The sequence below is a fragment of the Pangasianodon hypophthalmus genome, chromosome 8, assembly GCF_027358585.1.
Source record: "Pangasianodon hypophthalmus isolate fPanHyp1 chromosome 8, fPanHyp1.pri, whole genome shotgun sequence".
NCBI lineage: Eukaryota > Metazoa > Chordata > Actinopteri > Siluriformes > Pangasiidae > Pangasianodon > Pangasianodon hypophthalmus.
In genome coordinates this window covers 23,776,301-23,799,462 of record NC_069717.1, presented here as the reverse complement: position 1 = coordinate 23,799,462, position 23,162 = coordinate 23,776,301, and the positions used below count along the sequence as shown (strand labels likewise).

The 23,162-nt window shown below is 38.5% G+C and overlaps 3 protein-coding genes across 6 annotated transcripts; 1 reads left to right on the top strand and 2 right to left on the bottom strand.

Annotated features, from left to right (window-relative positions):
* Nucleotides 1–75: 75 nt before the first annotated feature.
* Nucleotides 76–5,766, bottom strand: timm17b (translocase of inner mitochondrial membrane 17 homolog B (yeast)). 3 transcript variants are annotated; one of them, XM_053236425.1, is made up of 7 exons: nt 5,656–5,699; nt 4,554–4,660; nt 4,124–4,223; nt 3,977–4,040; nt 2,721–2,849; nt 1,625–1,735; nt 76–647 (listed from the first exon to the last, which is right to left on the bottom strand). In XM_053236425.1, exons 3-7 carry the CDS (start codon nt 4,181–4,183, stop codon nt 559–561), a joined length of 453 nt encoding a protein of 150 aa, XP_053092400.1. In that variant the 5' UTR covers nt 4,184–4,223; nt 4,554–4,660; nt 5,656–5,699; the 3' UTR covers nt 76–558. The 3 variants fall into 3 exon arrangements, with proteins under 3 accessions (XP_053092400.1, XP_026781367.2, XP_026781366.2); XM_026925566.3 differs by lacking the exon at nt 4,554–4,660 and having other exon boundaries at nt 5,656–5,766; XM_026925565.3 differs by lacking the exons at nt 4,554–4,660; nt 5,656–5,699 and adding an exon at nt 4,343–4,541.
* A 260-nt stretch (nt 5,767–6,026) lies between these two features.
* Nucleotides 6,027–10,588, top strand: pqbp1 (polyglutamine binding protein 1). Of its 2 annotated transcripts, none has more exons than XM_026925131.3 (7): nt 6,027–6,125; nt 6,327–6,393; nt 6,522–6,630; nt 8,650–8,750; nt 9,235–9,492; nt 9,677–9,740; nt 9,871–10,588. In XM_026925131.3, exons 2-7 carry the CDS (start codon nt 6,327–6,329, stop codon nt 10,043–10,045), a joined length of 774 nt encoding a protein of 257 aa, XP_026780932.1. In that variant the 5' UTR covers nt 6,027–6,125; the 3' UTR covers nt 10,046–10,588. The 2 variants fall into 2 exon arrangements, with proteins under 2 accessions (XP_026780932.1, XP_026780930.1); XM_026925129.3 differs by having other exon boundaries at nt 6,519–6,630.
* Nucleotides 10,589–11,586: 998 nt separating this feature from the next.
* gpkow (G patch domain and KOW motifs) lies at nt 11,587–21,850 on the bottom strand. The gene is made up of 11 exons (XM_026925053.3): nt 21,627–21,850; nt 21,035–21,195; nt 20,319–20,458; nt 18,218–18,324; nt 14,777–14,984; nt 14,294–14,426; nt 13,738–13,972; nt 13,488–13,605; nt 13,284–13,353; nt 13,081–13,166; nt 11,587–12,134 (listed from the first exon to the last, which is right to left on the bottom strand). Exons 1-11 carry the CDS (start codon nt 21,806–21,808, stop codon nt 12,012–12,014), a joined length of 1,563 nt encoding a protein of 520 aa, XP_026780854.2. The 5' UTR covers nt 21,809–21,850; the 3' UTR covers nt 11,587–12,011.
* Nucleotides 21,851–23,162: the final 1,312 nt, after the last annotated feature.

Below are 23,162 nucleotides of genomic sequence, written 5' to 3'. Positions count from 1 at the left end.
TCTCCTTCTTGTTGGAATCCATAAATAAATAATAAATCAACCTCATCTAATAAAGCAAGCAAGAAAAACAGTAAAAAGTGTGAAGTTGGAGGAATCTCTTGTGACAAAATAGAAACAATTTGCAGATATGAATGTTTGACAAAACTAATTCCAAGGTGTTTCAGAATAAACAATTCATATTTTCAAAGTGACGACTACTCAATTATTTCAAACGCTATTCTATGATTCAGTTATTAATAAAATCCTGGAGGTTGCTGTGCTTGTACTGTACATACAAAAAAGAAAGAAAGCAAGCAATGACTAATGTTGAACTGGTTTCAAACATGTGATTGTAGAAACTAATAATAATAATAATAATAATAGTAATAATAATAATAATGATGGAACTTCCCTGTTCACTGTACAAATATTAAAGTGTATATGACAAAATGCCCCTGAGTGATTACCGCATATACTGACTTTAGGCAGGAAAAAAATCTGCCAAAGCTCTAATGGAAACCTCAGAACGTTTTCCTTCCCAGTCTGTAGTGTCACAGTCAAAATGGCAAAGTAGCAGTTCTACTGAAACTGTCCGTAGCTGCGACTCTCCTGTCCCTGACCTCCGTCTTTTGGAGGAAGTTGACTAGGATCCTCCAGAAATGGATTCGCTGGAAACGAGGAGGGGGAAAAAATGTAAAGCAAGTTCTAATAATGCACAATAATAACAAATTGTTATTATTGAAGTGATGATAAAGATGATGAGATCTTTATAGACATAATTCTATGTTCTTACACATACACTCACTGACCACTTTATTAGGAACACCTGTACACATGTTCATTCATACAATTATCCATCTAATCATGTGGCAGCAGGACAATGCATAAAATCATGCAGATACAGGTCAAGAGCTTGAGTCAACGTTTAAGACAAACAGTAGAATGGGGAAAAAAATGCGAGCTTAGTGACTTTGACTGAAACTCCTGCTGTTGTAGCCCATCTACCGCAAAGTTCGGCACCTTGTGCTTTCTGAGATGCTTTTCAGCTCGGCATTGCTGTAAAGAGTGGTTATCTGAGTTACCATTGTCTTCCTGTCAGTCTCGAACCAGTCTGGCATTCTCCTCTGACCTCTCTCAGCAACACGGCGTTTCCGCCTACAGAACTGCTGCTTGCTGAATGTTTACATTTTTCACACCTAGAGACTATTTGTGTGTGAAAATCCCAGGAGATTTTGAGTTTGAGATCCCAGTTTCTGAAATTCAAACCAATCCGTCTCACACCGACATCCATGCTACGGTTAAAGTCACTGAGATGACATTTTCCCCCATTCTGATGTTTGATGTGAACATTAACTGAAGCTCTTGACTTATATATACATGATTTTATGCATTGTCCTGGTGCTACATGATTGACTGATTGGACAAGTGCATGAATGTGCAGGTCTACAGGTGTTCCTAACAGAGTGACCGGAGAGCTTATAATCTTTACTCTGAAATAAAGCTTTACTCTAACTAAAGCGTAAATACCAAGGTTTATCTCGACTTGCAACAAGCTTCTTTCACTGAGACCAACAATTATCTTTACCTCTTAACATGTAACTTCTCAAAAATCTACAAGTGTTGTATCCATTAGCGTGGTACTCACGGTTCTGGAACTGTTGTGCCGTGTATCTGGTGAGTAAAATGCCGACTCCCTCGATCATGGCCAGCAGAACCCCTCCCATCATGGCAGAGCCCACCATAGCCAAGGGTCCACCTGGGAAAGCATATACAAAGTACAAAACTTATGATGGGGTGGGTGTTATTGGAAAAAAATCATATCACCATATTTGAAGATGTTTACACAATACACAGTATTTTTACAGAATTTTGGTTTGCTAGGGCCACATTTAGCACTACATTTTAAAGCACCACAAAAACACTGTTGTAAAAGTACATACACACACACACACACACATACACATATATATATTTTAATATATTTCGACATTGATATTACAGTCATACCTCCCCAACCTACTCACATATTAGAGTTAGTATAACGGAACAATAATGTGTAAAGATCATACTGTTACTGTATAAATATATCCACCATCAAAGCTAGAAAGCTAATATAAAATTTTATACCACAGCACTGCTGAATGCTCGATTCTGATTGGTCAGGAGGTGTTGATTATTTTTCTATAATGGCAGCTCAGATAATCGTGTCAGGGCCATGTAAAGGGTGTTTATTGTTGTTAAAAATCGTTTATAGCTGTCATAATGTATGTGATAACAGGAACTAACTAACAGTAAATGTGACTATAAACTGATAAAAATTATAACTGGTTGTTGTGCTTTCTGAGCTGTAGCATTTGACTATGGCATAAACTTTGTATTATGTTCCCGGGACAGTATGCAGGAAGATCCTCCAAATTTTGAAAAGCACACTTTAAAACGTCATAAAGCCATAAAATATGCGTCATTCTAATTTACAGCTATAATCAGTGACTGGTTGAGACAACAGCACACGTGGCCACACATCTTGACACGAGATCCTGGACTATGACAGGAAATACGATGAGGAATCGCTCATATTGAGAGCCTAAAGCACAAAGTAAATGCTCACGGAAATCTTTGCAAATCCATGAGGTTTGGATAACTTCATTTCAGAGTGTAACTGAGAGAGGCTTTAAATTTATCTGGATTAAAACAGGACTGCTGTGTAAACCTGCTGTTGTGCAGATGTTGTGCACACTCACTGCGTGCGGCCAGTATGGCTCCTGTCATGGCTCCGCTGGTGATGGAGTTCCATGGGTCCTCTTTCCCCCTGAGCCGCACCAGGCCGCAGTCTATAGTGGAGAAGAGACCTCCCCACACTGCAAAACTACCTGTGAGACACACCACAAGGTCCTCGTGAGCAGGTGGTTAGTGTTTCAGAGGTTTCTCCAATTGACAAGGCTAGGGTTAGTTCAGGATTAGCTAATAAGAATTCACATAACAGATATCAGATTGTATCAAGCATAAGAATGTTAAAAAAAAAATGGTGTGTCAAAAAAACCCAAAACAAATCAATGTCATTTTGGTATAATCACAAACTTTAACTACATTTTCAGCTACAAAATAAGTGTAAATGTAGAAAAGAAAACAAAACAGTTTAGAAGAGGTCACGTGAGGCTAAAGATCAATCATGTAGGATGAAATAGCAGAAGGAACAACCATATAAGTAGGTTTTTACAAAATGTGGAAGGAGTCTCCAATGTTAGTGCGTTATAACAGTCAGATGTAATGCTGTAAAATTTACGTTTTTAGGATGGACGGCTTTGCAGTGTCTCCTTAATGTAACAAGTTGCCATTTTTTTTTGTCTTATTAACATCAAGAGAAAATAAGAGGCTGGTGAGGGAGCAACTGTTTACAGCTGTTTATAAACTCAAAATGTGTACAATTGTTGTTCTTTAATAAATAAACATTTGTTAGCATTGGCAACTTGCTGTAAGATAAGGTGATAAAACACTTTCGGGTGTGCTGTTATAAGAAAATAATGATAACAGTAACTCCGCTTTGCATCACACTACCCCATGGTTGATTATTTTCCTATAACAGCACACATTAAAGTGTTTTATTCCTTACATATTGTGTGTTTCTGGTTTATCCAATTGTCAGTATGTATCATGTGAAGAGAGTATGCTGCTTATGTTTAGAATGTATTAAGGTAAAAAGGGCAGTAAATCTTTCCCATGGAAAAAGGAGATGTAAATAAGAACAGATAAAGTAAAAAAAAAAAAAAAAAAAAAAAGTTCTCATTTGCCAACCCCAACCCCACGAGCTCTTATTTATTAATAGTAATACGATCACTGTGGGAACAGGTGATACAATACTGGAATTCAGGTCAAATATTGTCTGTGTACTTTCTTTAAACCGCACCACTGTTCCAGGAGGAGAAGAGAAGACAGCACAGTACAATAAAAACAGAGAACAGAATAGAAAGTGGGACAAACTGGAAGGAGGAAAGCTCACCTCCAATCTGTGGAGCTCTGATGCGCACGGCATTCGCGCTGCCTTTCAGTCGATGTCTTGCACCCTGAGAAACAGAGGCTGTCTTTTATAATCGAGAATAAATGAGAATAATAAGTTTCTTTTTATGTTTTAGTTACTGAAACCCACCACAGGTGCATTTCGGAAGCCTTTGACGGACTGAAAAATCCCGCCACCGATGGCTCCCATTGTGAAAGCACCCCCGCAGTCGTCTACTATTCTCCATGGACTAAACACACACACACACAGAGAAATGATACTACAGGTTGCAATTCTGCATCTCCTAGGTTACTTATTCACTCATATGTATGTATCTGTACTCATTCCTGTTTTATCAGATAAACCTACCATACAGGTGTGCTTTGTATGCACTGTGTTACCATGTACAGTCTCGGTTATGATATTATATACAGCAGTAAGGCGGATCAGGCAGTGTGTTGACAGGGTATGAGTGTATCAGGTGCAGCAGTGTTGCTGTGACTTTACACAGCTTCATTTCACTGCTGTGAAATTGGTGGACGCTCCACATAAACAGACTACAAATAAAAACAACGTTTACTCTGAGGTCTTTTGGAAGGAGTCTCAGGTGTCAGCAGGAAAGTCTTCAGGATGGTAGGTTGTGCGGTTTCACTGTAACATGACAAACTACATTTTTTGTCTTATTACCTTTAAGAGAGAGGAAAAAGAAAGGCTGATGAGCAAACATCAGTTTATAGTTATTGTAATAACAAGAACATGTCTTGCCAAGAACATTAAACTTAACTATAAACTGATAGTGATAAAAAGATTATAGTATAACATTGTTTTCCTCAGAAAAACAGTTCTGAGAAATGCAATAATGCACCATAGAAAATTTCATAACATGACAGTTAACATATAAAAGTTAGTTTTAAATATGGACTTATTATACAACAATGTGAAAGAACCATCCATCCCTTTTCCGTATCGCTTATCCTACACAGGGTCACTGGGAGCCTGGAGCTTATCCCAGGGAATTCGGGGTACAAGGCGACAAGGCGGAGGGACACCGTGGACAGAGTGCCAACCCATCGCAGGGCACAATCACACACATTCACACACTACGGACAATTTGGAAACACCAATCAGCCTACAATGCATGTCTTTGGACCGGGGAGGAAACCCCTGAAACATGGGGAGAACATGCAGTCTCCACACACACACACCAAGGCGGAGGCGGGATTCGAACCCCCAACCCTGAAGGTACACAGCTACACCTGTGTGTTGATAGGATATGAGTGTATCAGGTGCAGCCATGTTGCTGGGATTTTAAACAACCCCAATTTCACTGCTATGAAACTGCACAGATGAGCTACAGTGAGTATGTATCCTAATAACCTCCACTGTATGGTAGCTTTATCTGATAAAATGGCCAGTGAGTATAGATTAGCAAGCAGCATACCTGTTAAATGTTAAATACACAGACACTAAGATATCAAGGCCACCAACTGGTAATGAAACACGACCCTGAAGTGTTTATTACTGTTAGATAACCAACTGTAGCACACTGTGTACTCAAACACTAACAACTAATGAGAGTTTAAGAAAAAGTAACCCTTTCTATTTTTTAAAAATGTATTTTTCCTTGCAATAAAAATTCGATCTATTTGCTAAATAAAGCTGTCACGCATGTCATACTTTACCAGGGTTCACGGGCATACTCCTCCATGATAAACCACCGACGGTAAACATTGCTGTGACGCAATATTTTAGCGACGCTACATTGCTCAGGTATAGCTCCGTATTGGGGATGTAGTGCACTAAGTAGTGTACACGATACTGGAAGTTTCTCATAAGTCACACTCTATGTAGTGCACTGATATAGGGCTTAGGGAGAGGATTGGGATTCAGCCGTAGTGTTTAAACGCAAATTAGCAGATCAGAAATACATTTTTATAGGGGTTTTCTAGACTTTAAGTAACATTTAAGTTTGCACTTTATATATAAGATATATATATTTACACTAAATAAAATGATAAATAATAATAAAACTACAGTCGCCAAAAAAAAAAAAAAAAAAAAAAAAAAGGACGCGGAGTGTGACGTCAATTTTCTGCGTCAAGCGAGGTATTTTTTCGGTTGAATGAGACGTTAGGAGCGTGTACTTTTAGAGGTAAATTTAACAATATTTTCGTTTGTTATTGCTTTTAACTGTCTACACCTGTTACAGTGTTTAAAACTATATTACTTCTATGTTGCAGGTAGTAATATATAAGTCATATAGTGGTAATATTATGCTAGCTAAGCTAACTCTTGGCTGAAGCTGCGTAGCTAAACACAGTGTGTGTGAAATGTCTGATTATTTGCTCTCCAGATGCCTCTTCCACCAGCTCTCCTGGCTCGTCTGGCCAAGAGAGGAATCGTCAAACACTCAGACCATGGTAAGATGTTTACTAGCTAACACACCAGTTTTCACCCACCACACACACACACACACACACACACACACATACATACACACACACACACACTGACTTGATGTCTGTCTGTTTCTTTCAATTACAAGAAGCTGAAGAGGAAATCATTGCTGAGGACTATGATGACAACAATGTAGACTATGAAGCAACAAGGCTTGAAAATCTTCCCACCAACTGGTATAAAGTGTTTGACCCGAACTGGTAAGTACATTTACAGCATTCGGCAGAGACCCCCTTATCCAGAGCAACTTACATTTATCTCATTTCTACAGCTGAGCAGCTGAGAGCTGAGGGCTATGGTGGAATTTTCTTAATCAGAGTATGATTTAAGTATGATTATTATATAATCCATCAGGTCAAATCAAGATATAATCAGAAATGACAAGAGAAGTAGTACATTTAGTACATTTTAATCATGGAGAAGGAATGACTTTGTGTTGAATCAGCATTTACAGCATATGATTTTACAAGTACATTTGTCTGTGTGAATCAATGTTAAGTATGTATCTCTTTACCTTTATGATCTGTGGCCATGTTTGCGATCTCTTAAACAGTGTATTGGTAAAATATTAATATTAAACATTTAAAAAAAAAAACTAGACTAGTTGAGCGGAGTGTTTAAAAGAAAAAATGAGAAAACTCCACCATATGAGCTCACTGTTGTAGCGTTGTATAAAAGCATGGGCCATGACTATGTAAGTCAGATGATCAGGACATCTCGGCTTTGCTGGTTGTTTCAGTAAAGTCTGATTTTTGCATCCAAGACCCCTTGACTTTGGAATAGTTTCTTCTTTATTCTGGATTAAGAGAGTTTTTCCACGACAGGACCTTGCTCAAGCGCCCAGCACTGGGACTGGGATTTCAACTCATGACCTTCCGATCAGTAGTCCAACATCATAACCACTGAACTACCACTGAACTACCACTGCCTTCAGTACTTCAGTACTGTAGTTCATAAGGTTCATATCTGTTTTTTCCCCCTATTTAAAGACTTCCAGAGCTTTAACAGCACACTCATAAGCAACTCAGCCATACTTCTAGCACCACTGAATTCTCAATTCTGATTGGTCAGGAGGTGATTAATTTTCTATAACAGCAGCTCTAAGTGGAGTTCCAGCTGTAATTCAAACCACAAGTTTATATGAATGCACTTGTTCAAATATCTATTATTTATATAGTAACAGCTAACATGGAAAGCTCCATATGGACAAGTTAAAAATGTCCAATTGTTGAAAAGTGTTCTGGGAGAATTTGTTGGAAGGAGTCTCCAGTGTTCGTACTTACCTCGTAACAGTCAGAGGTAAAGCTGCAGCTTAAAGATTACAGCTCGGGACACGGGAAAGTCTTCAGGATGGATGGTTTGGTGGTTTCTTGCTAACTTATTAACTTCACAAAAGAGGAAAAAGAGAGGCTGGTAAAGGAACGACTGTTTATAGGTGATATACCGTAAGTGATAACAGGAATTAACTTGTTACACGGATGTTCAGTAGGGTGCAACATAACTAAAATGGATACAAAGTATGACATGTTGTTCATTAAAAAAATAAAAATAAATAAAGTTCTTCAGCTCTGTGTTTGATCTGAGCTTTCGCAGTCTGTATGCTGGGAAAAAGAAGCCTCATGGAGGCGAAAGCACATTTTGAACTGATTTGGAGTTGCTCTTGAACGCTGCACTAATGACTTTAATTTGTGTATTTGTGTAATGTCTTCTGGGTATTGTAGTGTCAGGACAGTGATGAGCAAAAAATTGTTCAGTTAAATTAGGTTAAAACACTAAAGGTGAGAAATGCAACACTGCACCACAGCATTATTTCTGGAATGCCTGTGAAAGAATCATAAAGATCAGTTTCATGAGAGAAAGTTCACAAGCAGTACCATATTATCGGTGTAGTTTTGCTGCTACATACCTGTATTTCACGAGACAAATTTTTACAATACAAAAGCATGGGCTCTCATTTAGATTCTTAGTTGATTTTTGTCCAGGTGGAACATTTTACTTGATTTTATTTATAGTATAGTAATACATTCTATATTGAAAAAAAATCTTCTGGCAAAAAGCTGCTATGTTTGGATGAGGGTAAGTATTTGTTTGGAAATGTCTATCCAGAGAAACCGACTCCATGGCATGATTCTGGTGGCTTTTGTTCATGCTCGGATCTTATTTCATAGAATTCTGGTTTGTATATCTATTGACACAAAACTCCTTTGTGTTTGCTTTAGTGGACTTCCGTACTACTGGAACGTGGAGACGGACTTGGTGTCCTGGCTGTCCCCCAATGACCCCGCTGCCATCATCACTAAAGCAGTGAAGAAGCAGAGAGGTAAAGGATTGAAGGGAGAAGTTTCTCTCAATACTGGTCTTTGTAGTGCCGATACTGCAGGATCCTGCGATATGCAAACGAGCTCGGAGATGACTCTTCATATCACCTGAGAAATAGTTCTGCCACAGTAATGCAAGTCAGTTTTTAATAACTTCACATCAGGGCAATGTGTACACCAGTGGGATGTTAATATATTGCAAAGTATAACTGCATTATCATGCACCATTATAGTCTGTTCATCAGAAAGAAGTAATGAGCTGCTAAAATTTGACTCGGCTCTTGTTCTTAAGGGAACAGTCTTGTGTTTCTCAGCTTAATATCTGTTACAATACAAAGCTTAGGATGAGACAGACATGAGAGATGAAGTGGATGAAATGCAGATATTTTCCTAAAAACTACAGAAGTACTGCAGTGAGATGGTGTGCAAATGATCAGAACTACTAGTTGAAATGCTTCTACATTTTTTTTTTTTTTTTGCTTTCAGTGGAGATTGCAGACGACAGAGGGGATGGTCATCACGAGAAGTCGGACAGAGAGCGCGATCGTGATAAAGAGCGGGAGCGAGACCGGGACAGAGATCGAGACAGAGACCGAGATCGGGACCGTGATAGAGATGATGGGAGAGAGCGAGACAGAGAGCGAGACAGGGATAGGGACAGAGACAGGGAGCGAGAACGAGACAGAGACCGGGACAGACGAATGAGAAGAGAGGAGAGCAGCCCATACAGCAAATCAAAGAGAGGTAACGGAGCAAAACGCCTTTTAATAAATTCTAGTAGAGCAGTTAAGCGTTAAGAAAACAAAATCCTACTAAATGGTCCATAATAACTTTTACTCAGTGGTAGGTGTCTTAGAATTTGGCTTTTCTTTGAACTTCTAATACATTTTTGTTTCCGTAAATGCACTTGTACTCTTTCTTTATGCAGGTGGAAGCCGGAAGCAGGACGAGTTGGATCCTATGGATCCCAGTGCCTACTCGGATGCACCTAGGTGACCACCAAATTAATTTCATTTGATCTAATTAATGTTTTTTTCTGATTATGTCTATTTAAAATATATGAAAGGTGCTGATAAACAACCGTGTGTGTGTGTGTGTGTGTGTGTGTGTGTGCGCGTTCAGGGGTTTGTGGTCCACCGGGCTGCCCAAGCGTAACGAGGCTAAGACGGGAGCAGACACGACGGCGGCAGGACCCCTGTTCCAGCAGAGGCCGTACCCCAGTCCTGGAGCTGTGCTTAGAGCCAACGCTGAACACACCAGACGTCTAGAAGAGGAGGAGGAGGAGGATGACGACTAAGCAGGAGGAAAGCATCTATAGAGCCTTTATAACAACCTGGAGAAGAATAAATATGGAAAGCCTTTAAAGCAGTACATGCATCCAAGCTCCCTATGCTGAAAATGAGTCACGTATGTCATTTCTTTCCCTAACAGCTGTCAGGAATGGATACTATCAGTGTCATGATGTTGAAATTTGCCAAATACTGTGACTTCCTTTGACAAATTTTACACACCATCTCCATCAGTGCTTCTCTTCACGTGTTCTGGACACACCTCAGAGTCTAACAACCATCAGGAATTTATTCTGTAAAGGCTCTATGGGTTTTCATCCTGCCTCTAGATCCAGATGCCACGCTTTTAATGGCAACTCTTCACATGTCAGTTCAGTGTGTTTGTAAATCTAACTATGTATTATACATTTTGTAGTAAGGCAGTAACTGCATTGCCTCTTTTAACTGTTGAACCACCTACAACATATTGATGTTAAATGGAAATGTTCGATTTCCTGGCTTGATAAATCATTTAGATTTTTTTTTTAAATAAAAAATAATGATGGGGTTTATTTAAAAGACTTTTGTGCATTCTGTACTATAATCACTTTAAAAATGTATCTGGACTGATTTCGGTGTGAGGAGAGAAATAAGCAACTAAAATCCTGCTGTTGAGAAATTACAGAACAATATCATTAATTACCTTAAGAATATTGCATAAATTTAGGAAGCTTAGAAATCAGATTGGAGATATCACTGCTCTTCATGTTGTTTTGAACACTTAAAATGTTTAAGTTGCTATGATAAATTCAGAAAGCTGTTGATTCTTCAAGCAATGCAAGGCATTCCACTTCTTAGTTTATCATAGCACAAAAAACACCCCCAAAAATACATACTCACTTACCACGTTTAATACGAACACCTGCATATTTATTCAATTATCTGATAAGCCAATCATGTTGCAGCAGCGCAATGCATATAATCATGCAGATCCAGGCCAAGAGCTTCAGTTAATGTTTACATCAAACATCAGAATGGGGAAAAAATGTGATCTCAGTGGCTTTGACCATGCCAGACGGGCTGGTTTGAGTATTTCCCAAACAGCGTTCTCCTGGGATTTTCACACACGAGTCTCTGAAGTTTGCACAGAATGGTGCGGGGGAAACCCATCTAGTGAGCAGCAATTCTGTGGGCAGAAACGCCTCGTTGATGAGAGCGTTCAGAGAAGAATGGCCAGACTGAATCAAGCTGACAGGGTGGTTACAGTAACTCAAATAACTACTCTTTACAACCGTGGTGAGCAGAAAAGCATCTCAGAATGCACAACACACTGAACCACGAGGTGGAGGGGATACAACAGCAGAAGACCACATCAGGTTTCAGTCCTGTCAGTCAAATACAGGAATCTGAAGCTACAGTCGGGACAGATTCACCCAAACCGAGGAGTTGATGCCACATGATTGGCTGACTGGATAATTGCATGAATGAGCAGGAGTGCAGGTGTTCCTGTTAAAGTGTCTGGAATATTGAGATGTTTTGTCACTCTTAAATATCCAACACTTCACCTTGATGACCAATAAAAGATTTTTATTATAAAAAAAACATCTTATATGGCAGTGATTATGGCACATTTACAAAAATCTCAAATCTACTACAGTCTGTTTTCAGCATCTTGATGAGGTGAGAACATCATTATGTACAGCTGACAGTGAAGAACATCCCAAACTGCACCCCAAATAGTGGTGTTACTGATCTGAGATGTTTTCTGCAGTCTCTCCAGCCACCAGGATGCAGCTTTAAGAACATTAAGCCATAAGTGAAATCCCAGACTGAAGAAAAGCCACAAGGAGGGGGCAACAGTGTTCACATGATCCATGTGATGTAGCATGTCTGAGTGAATAAATCTAGTTGTGGACAGTCTAGTCGTCTCCGGGGCGAGCAGAGACAGTCGTCTTGGTCACTGCAGGGTATTTGGTTGTTTATGTGAGGTGTTTGTCAGTGATCTCCCACGTAATGGCAGATGGAGTCGTAGTCCAGAGTGAAGACCTTCTCCTCGTAGCGCTCCAGCTGCACCATGGCCCTACACTTCTCCTTATCACGCTTTAGAATGTGTCCCACCTTCGCGCGCGCGCACACACACACACACACACAAAATTGCATTATTTTTACTCACACCTAAATATATTTTTAATTCTTACAGTAACATTGGTTGATACGCTCCAGTGTGATGACATCCTTATTTTTATTATTATTATTATTATTATTATTAAGACTTATTAACTGCTACTTCAATAGTAATTTAATACCTAATTTGCAGTGATGATTCACCAAAGGCCACAAAGTGTGTATAATTTAGAAATTTTCAAAATGTTTTCAAAAGTCACCCCAAAATTTAAAAAACATGCCTTTTCCAATTTCATATTTTTTTGGGAAGTAATAAATTATACTTTTTATTTATTTTATAGTAAACGGAGAAAGCTCATACAGTGCTGAGTGTCTGATTTTATGAATTAAATTATCTATTAAATTATAAATAATAAAAGTTATTTATACAGCACCTTTCAGACATTTAAAATGCAGTCTACATTTAAAAGTAGAAAAAAAGCAGAAATAAAGAAACTAAAGGTAATCAAAAATCAAATATGAAATAGGCAAGAGATGATAATGCAATAAATAATAGCAGTGATGAAAAGAAGAAAATTAATACAAAATAATAAGTGTATAGAAACTGAATAAAAATAATGTAGAAGTAATATGCTGGTATATAAACTAAAGCAAATAAGAAGAAAAGCTGGTTAAAAGCTGAAGTGAACAAATGCTTTTAGCTGTTTTGTGTTTGTTTTGAAACTCTAGCTCTAACTAAATTTTGAGGAAAAAAAAAAGTCAATGTTAGAAATATGTTGTTTACATGCCAGTGAACATACGTAAGTCAGTTTACAAAGACCAAACTTTGTTTAAAAATCCTTTGACTCTATTGATGGTCAAAACATATTTCTTCACAGAAGTGTCAGGCACAAGCTTACGATTGCAAAGACTTGATGTTACAGTGTTTGTGCATATCTACCTGTCCTCGGTGTTCTCCCAGCACCACCATAATGGAGTCTGCGTCACCTTTGGGCACGATGGTCTCAAGCATCGTCTGTTTGACATCTGACGGACAAAACGAGAACGGGAAACAATCGGCTCAAATACGCGTCACCGGAGCAGGTCATTCCTTTAGGTAAAATTTTAAAAATGATTCGTATTATACAGAATGTAGTGTCTTACCATCCAGCAGTCGTCCTTCTTCTGTGCGACAGACACAGATGTGTGGCGTGAGGACGTCCTCGATTCTCATCTGAACACAACAGACAAAAGTGCAGAGACTTACGCAACGTCATGATGCTGTAGCATTAGCACTAGGTGCAGCAGTTTTGCTAAAGTAGGAGTTAGCAGGGGTTAGCGGTTCTAGCAAGGGGTATGAAGTGCTACCTTAGAGTTGTAGTATTTGCCTCCTTTAAAGCTTTTATCTATGAAGCGCACATGGAGGTCTCTCTGGAGCCAGGCAGGCGGAGACGAGCGAGACTCCTTCATAGGAGGAGGTTTCTCTCTGAAATCATGAGTAAAAAAAAAAACGAAAAGAAAAAAAATCTCTTTATATATTTAAAAAAAAAAAAGAGAGTAGAATGAAGAGCTGTTGTTGCTCACGTTCTGTTCATTTTTGCTCCCCAGGTGATGTTACCTGTCCGTATCCGTTTCCTTGTGCTTCCGCTTCCTCTGGTCACGCTCTCGATCGTTCTCTCGTTCCTTCTCTCTCTCCACGTGCCGATCTCTCCGCCGCTCGTCTTTCCCGTTCGCTTTCTCTTCTCGTCTCTGCTGGTCACGCGCTCTGTCTTTCTCTCGCTCTCTCTCCTTTTCATGTTCTCGCTCTTTCTCCTTCTCCTTCTCCTTCTCCTTGTGGGCTTTGCTGAGGCGGCCTGGCAAACAGAGAGGCCGTTGAAAACCAAACAAGCGCAGGTATCATCGAATTTGCTTATCAGGAATTCCGAAAGTACATCTACGTGACATCACAGACCGTCTCATGATGATGTTAAATACAAAATGGCGTGATATTGTTTGGGATGAAAACAGTCAGGAAGCTCAACACACTCTCAGCGTGCTAAAACCAGTTCTACACTTGGCAGTACACTGTGACCTTGTCTATTCAAAACCTCCATAATATATGGTTGAACAAAATACAGAGATTCTTTAATTAAAGCTTGGTTTAAAACACTGTTGGTGTCATGGTGGAGACTCACTGAGATCTTTGCTGTATTTGTCGTATTCTTTTCGAGACACGAGGCGTAGCGAGTACTGGCTGATGGTCACCGATTTCCCTCCAATGGCAAGTTTCACCACGACTCTGGCATTATCTGTGTCTACCCCCTCTATCTGAGAAAGAGGGAGAGAGACAGAAAGAGAGAGAGTGAGAGACAGACAGACAGAGAGGATTTATTGGAAGAAAGCCCTAGGCTACTTTTACAGAATGGATCCAAATGCTGAATTAGATTAGCATGTAATCATCTGCACACTGGGATATCATATGATATGTTCTTCAAACTGTAACTAAAAGATTCTGATAAAATATGATTTCTGAGTTTATACAGACACTTAGACCTGTATGAAACATTACACACTGACTGATCATTCAAAAACAAGCCAAAAAGTATGACAATTAATTTAAGTCAATACAATCATATCCGAACTTAATTTCTATTTATGTTAGAAAAAGTCTATCTCACCTTCCCATACAGATCTTTATGAGCACCGGTCTGGACCAGTACACACCCTCCAGGCCCCAGCACTAGTCCCTCGTCATCTTTTTCCCTCTGTTCTCCGGGTTTAGGGGGTCTTCGGGGCCCTGACGGTTCCAGGTCCTTAATGGCGGAGCGATCGGCTCCCAGACCCAGGCCTTTGGGTCTTAGCTGGTGTTCTATAGGTTTAACATCTCTGAGAGTGAGAGAGAGAGAGAGAGAGAGAGAGAGAGAGAGATAGCATTTAATTTTTTATTCATTTAGATTGCTTATATCTAGCCTTATTCTGATTTAAGAATGTATTTGAATTCTCAGCTCTAACTGGTCAGAAGCTGTTGCTTAATTTTCAGCAGCTCTGACAACATGGCCATCTGAAATTCAAATCACAGGTTTATATTATTGCACTTGTTGTATTACATCATCGTCTCTATTGCAACAACTCATTTACGTTTTTGGCGGACACTCCTGTTATCTAACAAAGAAAATAAGATTAGGAACTAACTTGCCTTCAGATGTTCCACGACATTAAATGTAACTATAAATGGTTAAAAAGCATAACTTTGTTCATTAATAAATTGAGAAATTGTAATCACTGTGGCATTACATGGAGTTACAGGAACAACAATAATCAACTTCCCACGTCCCCTTTGTGGAGGATTTTCCCCAAAACAGAATGCCTCATCACACTTTATTCCTTACATAATATGTAATGTGACTGACATTGTTTTCTGCTGATTGAAAGGGCAATAAATTATTTTGCTAAAAAAAAGAATAAATTAGCTAAATAATTATGATAATAAAGATCACTTTAGCTCTTAGTGTTCAGCTCTGTGAGTAAGTGTGACGCACTGTGCTATGCAAACCTTTTTATTACAGTTATAGAAGCGGGAATGGTTTTATTTTATAATAACACATTAGGAGGAAAGTGTACACAAATATGTATGCTGTATACACAAAAAGCAAAGAGAGCATCAAACAGATCAGCTGCCAAAAAAACCCTCTGTTTTTCGTGTTTGTATGAGGACAGATGGCAGGTTTTAAGCGTGTCACATAAAAAAAAAAGCCATGGAGTTGCTGCCTCAGGCATTTTAATCCTGCCAGAGTGCCGATATACTGAGACAGATGCTCTTAATTCCTCCTTACTGTGTCATAAAACTCATTATGAACAAAGCAAAAACATACAAAGACCAGGAGTTTCTAATGCAAACTGGTCTTCTATAAGTTTAACTTCTAAACCAGTGCTAAATCCCGAAAAACTGCAGTGCATTTATAGCACAAGCAGCATTCATCTGATATGACTTCACATGGAAAGCCTTAAAAGCATTCTAAGTATATCTGAGTGAGTAAAAGGTATTTTATTATTTTAAAAAAGACTTCAAATTAAATAGGTTAGTTATATTTAGTGAAGCTGGGGCTACATGCCCCTAGTTATAGCCATATTGTTCCATGTAGCACTAAACGGTTAAAAAGCATGGTATGACGTTAATTAATAACAGAGTCAGAATGCATTACACCAGCCCGTGATGTATTCTTTTCCTATTATCTATTTATTCCTTACACAATGCGTAATGTGAAATACAACATTCTTTTCTGTTGATTGAAAATGACTAAGTGCATTGAAAGGATTTTGTTATGTTTGTTAGGTAAATAAGTACAATAAGCTTACTTGTCACTTTAGCTCTTATTGTACAGCCTTTTTTTTTTCCGCCTCCTGATCAAGTTTCAGGTCAGACAGAACGTATCAGAGCGCATTAAATGTTTCATTCAGACTCTGGATACAGTCTAGCAGTGTATGGTGAAAAACTGACAGCATAAAAACAATAAAACCAGGAAGTAGCTAAGCAAGAAAAGAAAACAAGATGGGGTGTGTTGTGACGGTAAAATAATCAGTGATGGGATGGAGTGATATGCCCTGATGCCAAGAGACTGATCGTTTTCCAATAACAGCACATCCTCTTATAACACAGCAACACAAGCAATTTTTATTTATTTATTAAAGAACGACACGTTGTACTTGTACTTTTTATTTATAGTGATGTGTAATATTGTAAAACATCTGCAAAACTAGTTTGTATCTGCTATCACTCCTTATAAATAAACAGTTATTCCCTCACCTCCTGAGGGAACTCTCTTTTTTCCTGCCTCTTGAAGTTAATACGACATGTTAATCGATAAATTCCTGTCCTGAAGGCTGTCCTGTTCTGAAAAACTTTTTAAGTGGAGCATCTGTCATACAAGTCCCCTGTGTATTAGCTGTTGCTATAGAAATGGTACAGTACTACTATCAGAGCTGCTGGAATAGAAAAGTAATCAACACTTTCTGACCAATCAGAATTGAGAATTCCACAGTTTGTCTGTATTTAGGTTTATTGCCATACCAGCTTCAATGACTATATCATGGCAAATACAGATATTAATCAAACATTCAATAAAATTCAACTTATAAAAAATCATCAACCATTTTTGTGCAACATGACAACTCTATAAACGTTTTCCTGGGGTCCATCTTACAAAACAAGTCTTTCAAAGTTTGTCCGGATAAATGGTGTTGTCTCATGACATTAAAAATAGGGCAGACCAGAAAAATGTTTTACAGTCAAAGGAGTGAGAATTAGACAGCGCTGTGCTATAAAGAAAAATCGTGAACAGCCATACGTAGCTGTTCTTCAGTTCTCCTCAAAAGAAGACAAACTAATTTTAAACTAGTTACACTGGGATCTTCCAGGAGCCACCAAAAAACTGCAGGCATGGGACAGTTTTACTCTGAAATTTTACTCAAGATTTTGGCACAGAGAGACAATTTCCAATCAGTTCAGTAAAACAACAAGACAGATAGTTGATCGGATCAGATTAGTTTCATGTAGTGCTTACTAACACTATCCTAATTCTCATGATGTTTATAAAATTGTCCTAATTCTTTTTAAATGAGCTATTTAACTCCACAAAAGCCTAAGTGGTTGTCCCCCTCCCCCCACCATACACACTAACTGTAAGAATCCCAGCATGTAAGGCTTGTTATAATCTGAGAAAGAAGTCTCAATACTGCAATTAAAATCTCATGTTCCTTAAAAACCAAACAACCAGTTTTTACATGACTTATTTGTTTTTATTATAGGCATGGGATAGCTGAGTTCATCAGAAAATACTGAGGGCAGGTGCAAACAGAAACGACTGTGAAAGCGAGAGGAAGTGTCTTCACATGGCCACAGGATGACAAACACATTCCTGCACACCTAGCTTGGTGTGTTTGGGTTAGTTTAGTAACATGTTGCTAAAATATGTCAAAAGTCTGATGTGTAGTCTTTTCATATTCTCATTTAAGAGTCATATAATGTATGCACTGGCAGTGTAGAAGTGTCTGCTGTTGAACACGGTGTCTGAAATCAAATGGAGAGAAATAAAGACAGGTTGAGAGAGATGATATCTTACTGTTTGAACGTGCGGCCGATGCCCTCTCCTTGCTTCCAGCCCATTCCTTTCAGCATGGCGAGTCCATACGCCTCCACCGGAACCTGCTCATAATCAGCCTCTGTGGACTAATGTGGAGAAAGCTGATAAACACACACATTCTGCTTCTGTTGATTAATATTTCAAAGCATTGCTCTTGTCATTCACACCAGTCATTAGTCCCTAAGCACCTTCACACACCCATTTATAAACATATGCTTATCGCAAATACACCTCAGGCTGCATGAGGTGATAATTAGCTGCTTTTCGACATGCATTTGCCTCCTTTCACTAAACACACAAGTACAAATCTAACACTGCTGCACTCTCCACCTTGCACACAGGGACTGAGAAAAAGCGAGGGACAGAATGAGTGAGAATGAGACAGGAAGAAATATGCAGAGTAAGCAGCAGCGACTGGACACAGGACTGCTTCATAGCTCATTTCATTAACGCAACCTTTTCCTCCCTCGCACGCCCATACGCCCGCACATACCCACGTCGGTCAGCCCACACGGTGATTAAGGGACCTGCTACTCGAGTATGCGGACCTGAAAAAGCCCGTGCTGACACAGCCATATGCAGATGACCGGATTCGACCAGAGGGAGCTGGATCTGACAGCACTCCCTACGTCTCACTATGTGCACCAACACTGAGCCTAAAGAGAAAAACATCTCGGGTAGATGCGTAAGCGTTACTGTATTCCCTTCCATCCAAAACTGGTACTTCAGCTTTTCATTTGCAATGTTTTTTCCCCCTCATAAATGGGCTTCAGATACATTTCTTAAAAAATAATGCAAAAATTGCTATGTTTTAAATCAGGGGTATTCAACTAACATTTGTAAAAGTCCAGCTACATACATTTTTTGTTTACTAAATCCAGATAATCAACTAACATGACTGAACGGTAACAACAGTTACCTACATTTGGCTTTCATCATTAACTTTTCTTTAAACAAGCCATGTTCTAAGATAGCTGATCATAACAGAGAGGGTAAATAAAATAAAACCTATATGAAAGTCTGTGAAAACTCACGTTTATTAGCTAACGTGTCTAGTCCTGTAGCTAGTCTCTAGTCCGAATAATTTACATAAATGCATGTGATTGGATAAATAGACAATCTGTTACAAAAGAGTTCATGTTTGTAAAACTAGAATAGTTGAACTACAGCCAGTTTTTTTTTTTCCCCATTTTTTGCTGCGTCTGTACCCGTTGCTGACTCCTGCTCAATATTTTAGGTTACGTTTAGGTGGAAGACTGTATTTATGTGGTGTTCTAGGCTTGCGCTACATTACTGATGTCTTTTTTTGACGGCTGTGAGCCTCTCGACTCTCAGATATTAAGGACCAGACGCCAGTGCTCATTAACCAGGATTGAGCTGTAACAGATGACAAGTAATAGCACTATGCATGTATGTATTTAGGCCTGTGTATTCAATATACAATCACAAATACATCTTTGAAGTAATTCCCACTCCAACAACTTCCATGCTATGCTGATCCTGACAGAAAGAGCAGCCCAGGCTAACAATTCACAAGACACCTTAACGTCATGGCCTGTGACCTTTTATACACCCGTTTCTATACTAGATCACCTCAGTGTTCACTATTCAATTAAATTCCAATATGTGACGATGACTGCATTCATAATCATCATCTCCCATTCATGCATAACTCCAGTAATATACAACAATAAACTCCTACGATGTATACCACTCTTATAGATGAGGTCAGCTCTTATATTATCTTATAATATTGTAATTATAGATGTCCATTTGCCCTAAATGAGCCACAAGTGCATTTGTATAAAACACACACCCACACACATACACGCACAGGTCTGTAGGTGGCACGATGCTGAATTCAGCAGAACTCGCTCACTTCTTCAATACGTGATGAAATGTAGGACTTTCATGGCATGTATGGAAGAAAATCCACATTGCTGAAGTTCTGCTAATGTGAAATTGTGACATTCTGTGTACTCCCTGGTTATAAACTCTTCTTTTCTCTTCCATCATCCTTAGAAACTATTTATCTGTTTGGTTTTACTGCTTATACGTTCTCCTGTTGGTTCTGACTCACCGACTCGGGTCGGAGGTCCACTCTGATGTGTTCTCCGTCCTCGAAGCCCTGCGGCACCTGGTTCTGCATGAGCAGCGGGATGGCCAGGTTCGGGTCGCACTGAGGGCCATTTTTCCACTGTTCCTGCTTCTTCTGAGACTCTGAGAGCGGAGGGTAGCACCATTGAGGAGACATTCAAGCAAGAATATGACATTTAGTGCTTTCGTGCCATCATGGTTTAAATAAATATGTAAAGAGCAACATTCTGATGTCAGGCCAGTATGAAACGCTAGTTTCACAGACCAGCATGAACATCTCTATATGAAATAATTATGTTCAACCTAAGTTTTACAGCCATAAAAAGCTATAAGTATACATTTTTAATCAACAACACGCTGACCAACCTTAAAAACAACAGTACCCCTAAATACATTTAATTTTCCCTTTTATTAGTTGCTTTTTATTTTTTAGTTATTACATTTTCAGCATTTAGCAGATGATTTTATTATCTGGGACTTAAAGAACTGGAAAACAGATCCTCAAATTAGTGCCGTAGTCTAAATATACTGCCAAGATAAACTCCATTCTGACAAGTCCAAAGGACGCAAGCATCATTTTGCAGAAATTCATAACCATAAAACGGATTGTGATTTAGCGCTGAGTCTAGATTTACACAAACTGACACATTAAAGCTCACTTTTAATCTGGAGTATATAGTAGAAAGCAAGAAAATACACCTTCAATAAGCTCTTTGATGGCCTGAGACTCCACAGAGTCCTGCTGCTGCTCGGATGGAGCTTCTTTCCCATCCTCCTGCTTTACACCTTCGTGTCTGTACCAGCGGTTCTTCTGGATCAGAGGAATGATGAGCTCTTTAGGTTTCTCCACCGGCTTGGTGCTGCATGTACGAGTGAATGGCAAAGCAAATTTTATGATCACTGACACATCTGCAGAAAAACATTGCTAAAAAGTATAATAGAACTGTATGAAATATATATATAAATATATATATATAAATATATATATATATATATATATATATATATATATATATATATATATATATATATATATATATATATATGGGGGAGGGGCATATATACATATATATGATAGATAGATAGATAGATAAGATAGCATAGCAAGACGGGGTACCATAAGCTCTAATACACTAATACGCTCTTTTCATTCTACAGACTAGTTGGTAAAACTATATATGTGCCATATTAAATTAACTATAAACTAGGTAAATAAATATAAATACATTACCACAGAGCTACACACAACAGCTAGCTTGTTAAAGCAGATTAGCTCGTAGCATTAGCTTACCTTTTCAGTTCCTTCCCCTCGACTCCAGTTAAAAAATCTCGCTCTTCTGCTTTCTCAGTTTTGGCTTTATTTATCTTTTTGCTAAAACCGAAAGAAATGGGACCAGGCTTTGTTTCTCCATCGCCTTTCTTTAACGGTTCTTCATTATCGCCGCGGTCTTGTTGCGGCTCCGGCGACGCCATGTTTGCTGCTTACTAGGGTTATTCGCAATACTGCTGGGTAATGTAGTTTTACTGCAGGTTATTTTGCGTCTAGTAATGTGCGGTTACAATACATTTCCCAGAATGCACCTCAATATGTACTACAAGTGCGTGAGTGAACACTGACATCACGTCATATGGGAAAAACCAGTGCAATTTTTAAAAAAAAAATACATACATGTAGAACAAAAACTCCTCCACTGTTTTTGGTCTTGAAAAAAGGACTTTGTGTACAATATTCAATGCTAATTAAAACTATGCTTCTTTCTAATTAAAACATTACACATGACTTATTCTGAAATTACCATAACACCATCTCATTCTTCTTCATACTTTAACATACTGTATTTATGTATTTATTTCATTTTACTTCATATGTGATCCTTCTTATCTTATACATTGTGGAATTAAAGAGTATAAAGTCCTCTTCTATTTGCGATATTGCTGTCGCTTTTAATTGTGTATTAATTATACCTTAATAAAAACACTTCCAGTTAATAAAAAACATTTTCTTCATCTTGAGAGAAAGAAAATGTCCTTCACATTTTTGCATTAAATACATACAGTATTTGGCTTAGATTTGGAGAGCTGTTACATGTTTGGGAGAAAACCCAAATACAAAACTAGATCAAATCAAATGTATGTATATTTATTTTCATGGCAGTCAATCGAGATTTCTATACATAAGTTATCTTGCTCATCTTTATCTGTGGTCAATGACATGCTAAAAAAATAACTTTATATCTCAAAATAAATTTGCTAATTACCAGCTAGTACCCTAAATATAAATCTTTTAAATGAGTGTAGATTTAAGATAAATTGTTTTAGATTTGTATCTGATAATCAACGTATAAACACGGGGACCCAGAGTTTTAAACCCGAGCCATGTCTAATAGTCAGGGAAACAGAAAGCTGGTATCTTTCACTGTCAGAAAATGTGGCAGTAGTTCACAATAAGCCCTGCTAGATGAGATAGTGAAGGACAAGCCATTTTTACAGGAAAATGTATGGAAGATAAGTTGGCCTTCACTAGCCTCTATAGGGAATTGCACTTCCTTGTGTTTGTACAAGCCTGCAAGGCTGCACTGAGAAAACTGCCAACACATTTAAATACATGAATTATAGATATAATAAACAGACTATCCACTCAGATGATTGGATAACCGTATACTGCTTCCATTGTGTAGAACTAACATTTTACTTTGCTGTTATTGCACCTTGTCAGTGGAATAGAAAGAAAACATGTTAAAAATCAGTGGTCTGGTACCAATACAATTATAAGTTACTCTTAATTTGGTTAGATCTCAGAAACCCATTTATTCATTCTGTTTATGCA

Bases quoted from the DNA above. Each gene is read 5' to 3' on its own strand.
- gpkow (XM_026925053.3), bottom strand. From the start codon at position 21,808: ATGGCGTCGCCGGAGCCGCAACAAGACCGCGGCGATAATGAAGAACCG. The intron at 20,459-21,034 runs GTGTATTTTCTT...CTCCGCTCTCAG, and splicing joins CATCAAAGAGCTTATTGAAG to AGTCTCAGAAGAAGCAGGAA. The intron at 12,135-13,080 runs GTAGATATGCAC...GCGCGCGCGAAG, and splicing joins TGGGAGAACACCGAGGACAG to GTGGGACACATTCTAAAGCG.
- pqbp1 (XM_026925129.3), top strand. From the start codon at position 6,327: ATGCCTCTTCCACCAGCTCTCCTGGCTCGTCTGGCCAAGAGAGGAATC. The intron at 6,631-8,649 runs GTAAGTACATTT...TGTTTGCTTTAG, and splicing joins AAAGTGTTTGACCCGAACTG to TGGACTTCCGTACTACTGGA. The intron at 8,751-9,234 runs GTAAAGGATTGA...TTTTGCTTTCAG, and splicing joins AGCAGTGAAGAAGCAGAGAG to TGGAGATTGCAGACGACAGA.
- timm17b (XM_026925565.3), bottom strand. From the start codon at position 4,377: ATGGTAACACAGTGCATACAAAGCACACCTGTATG. The intron at 2,850-3,976 runs GTGAGCTTTCCT...TGTGTCTCACAG, and splicing joins CAGAGCTCCACAGATTGGAG to GTAGTTTTGCAGTGTGGGGA. The intron at 648-1,624 runs GTGAGTACCACG...CCTCGTTTCCAG, and splicing joins GGCACAACAGTTCCAGAACC to CGAATCCATTTCTGGAGGAT.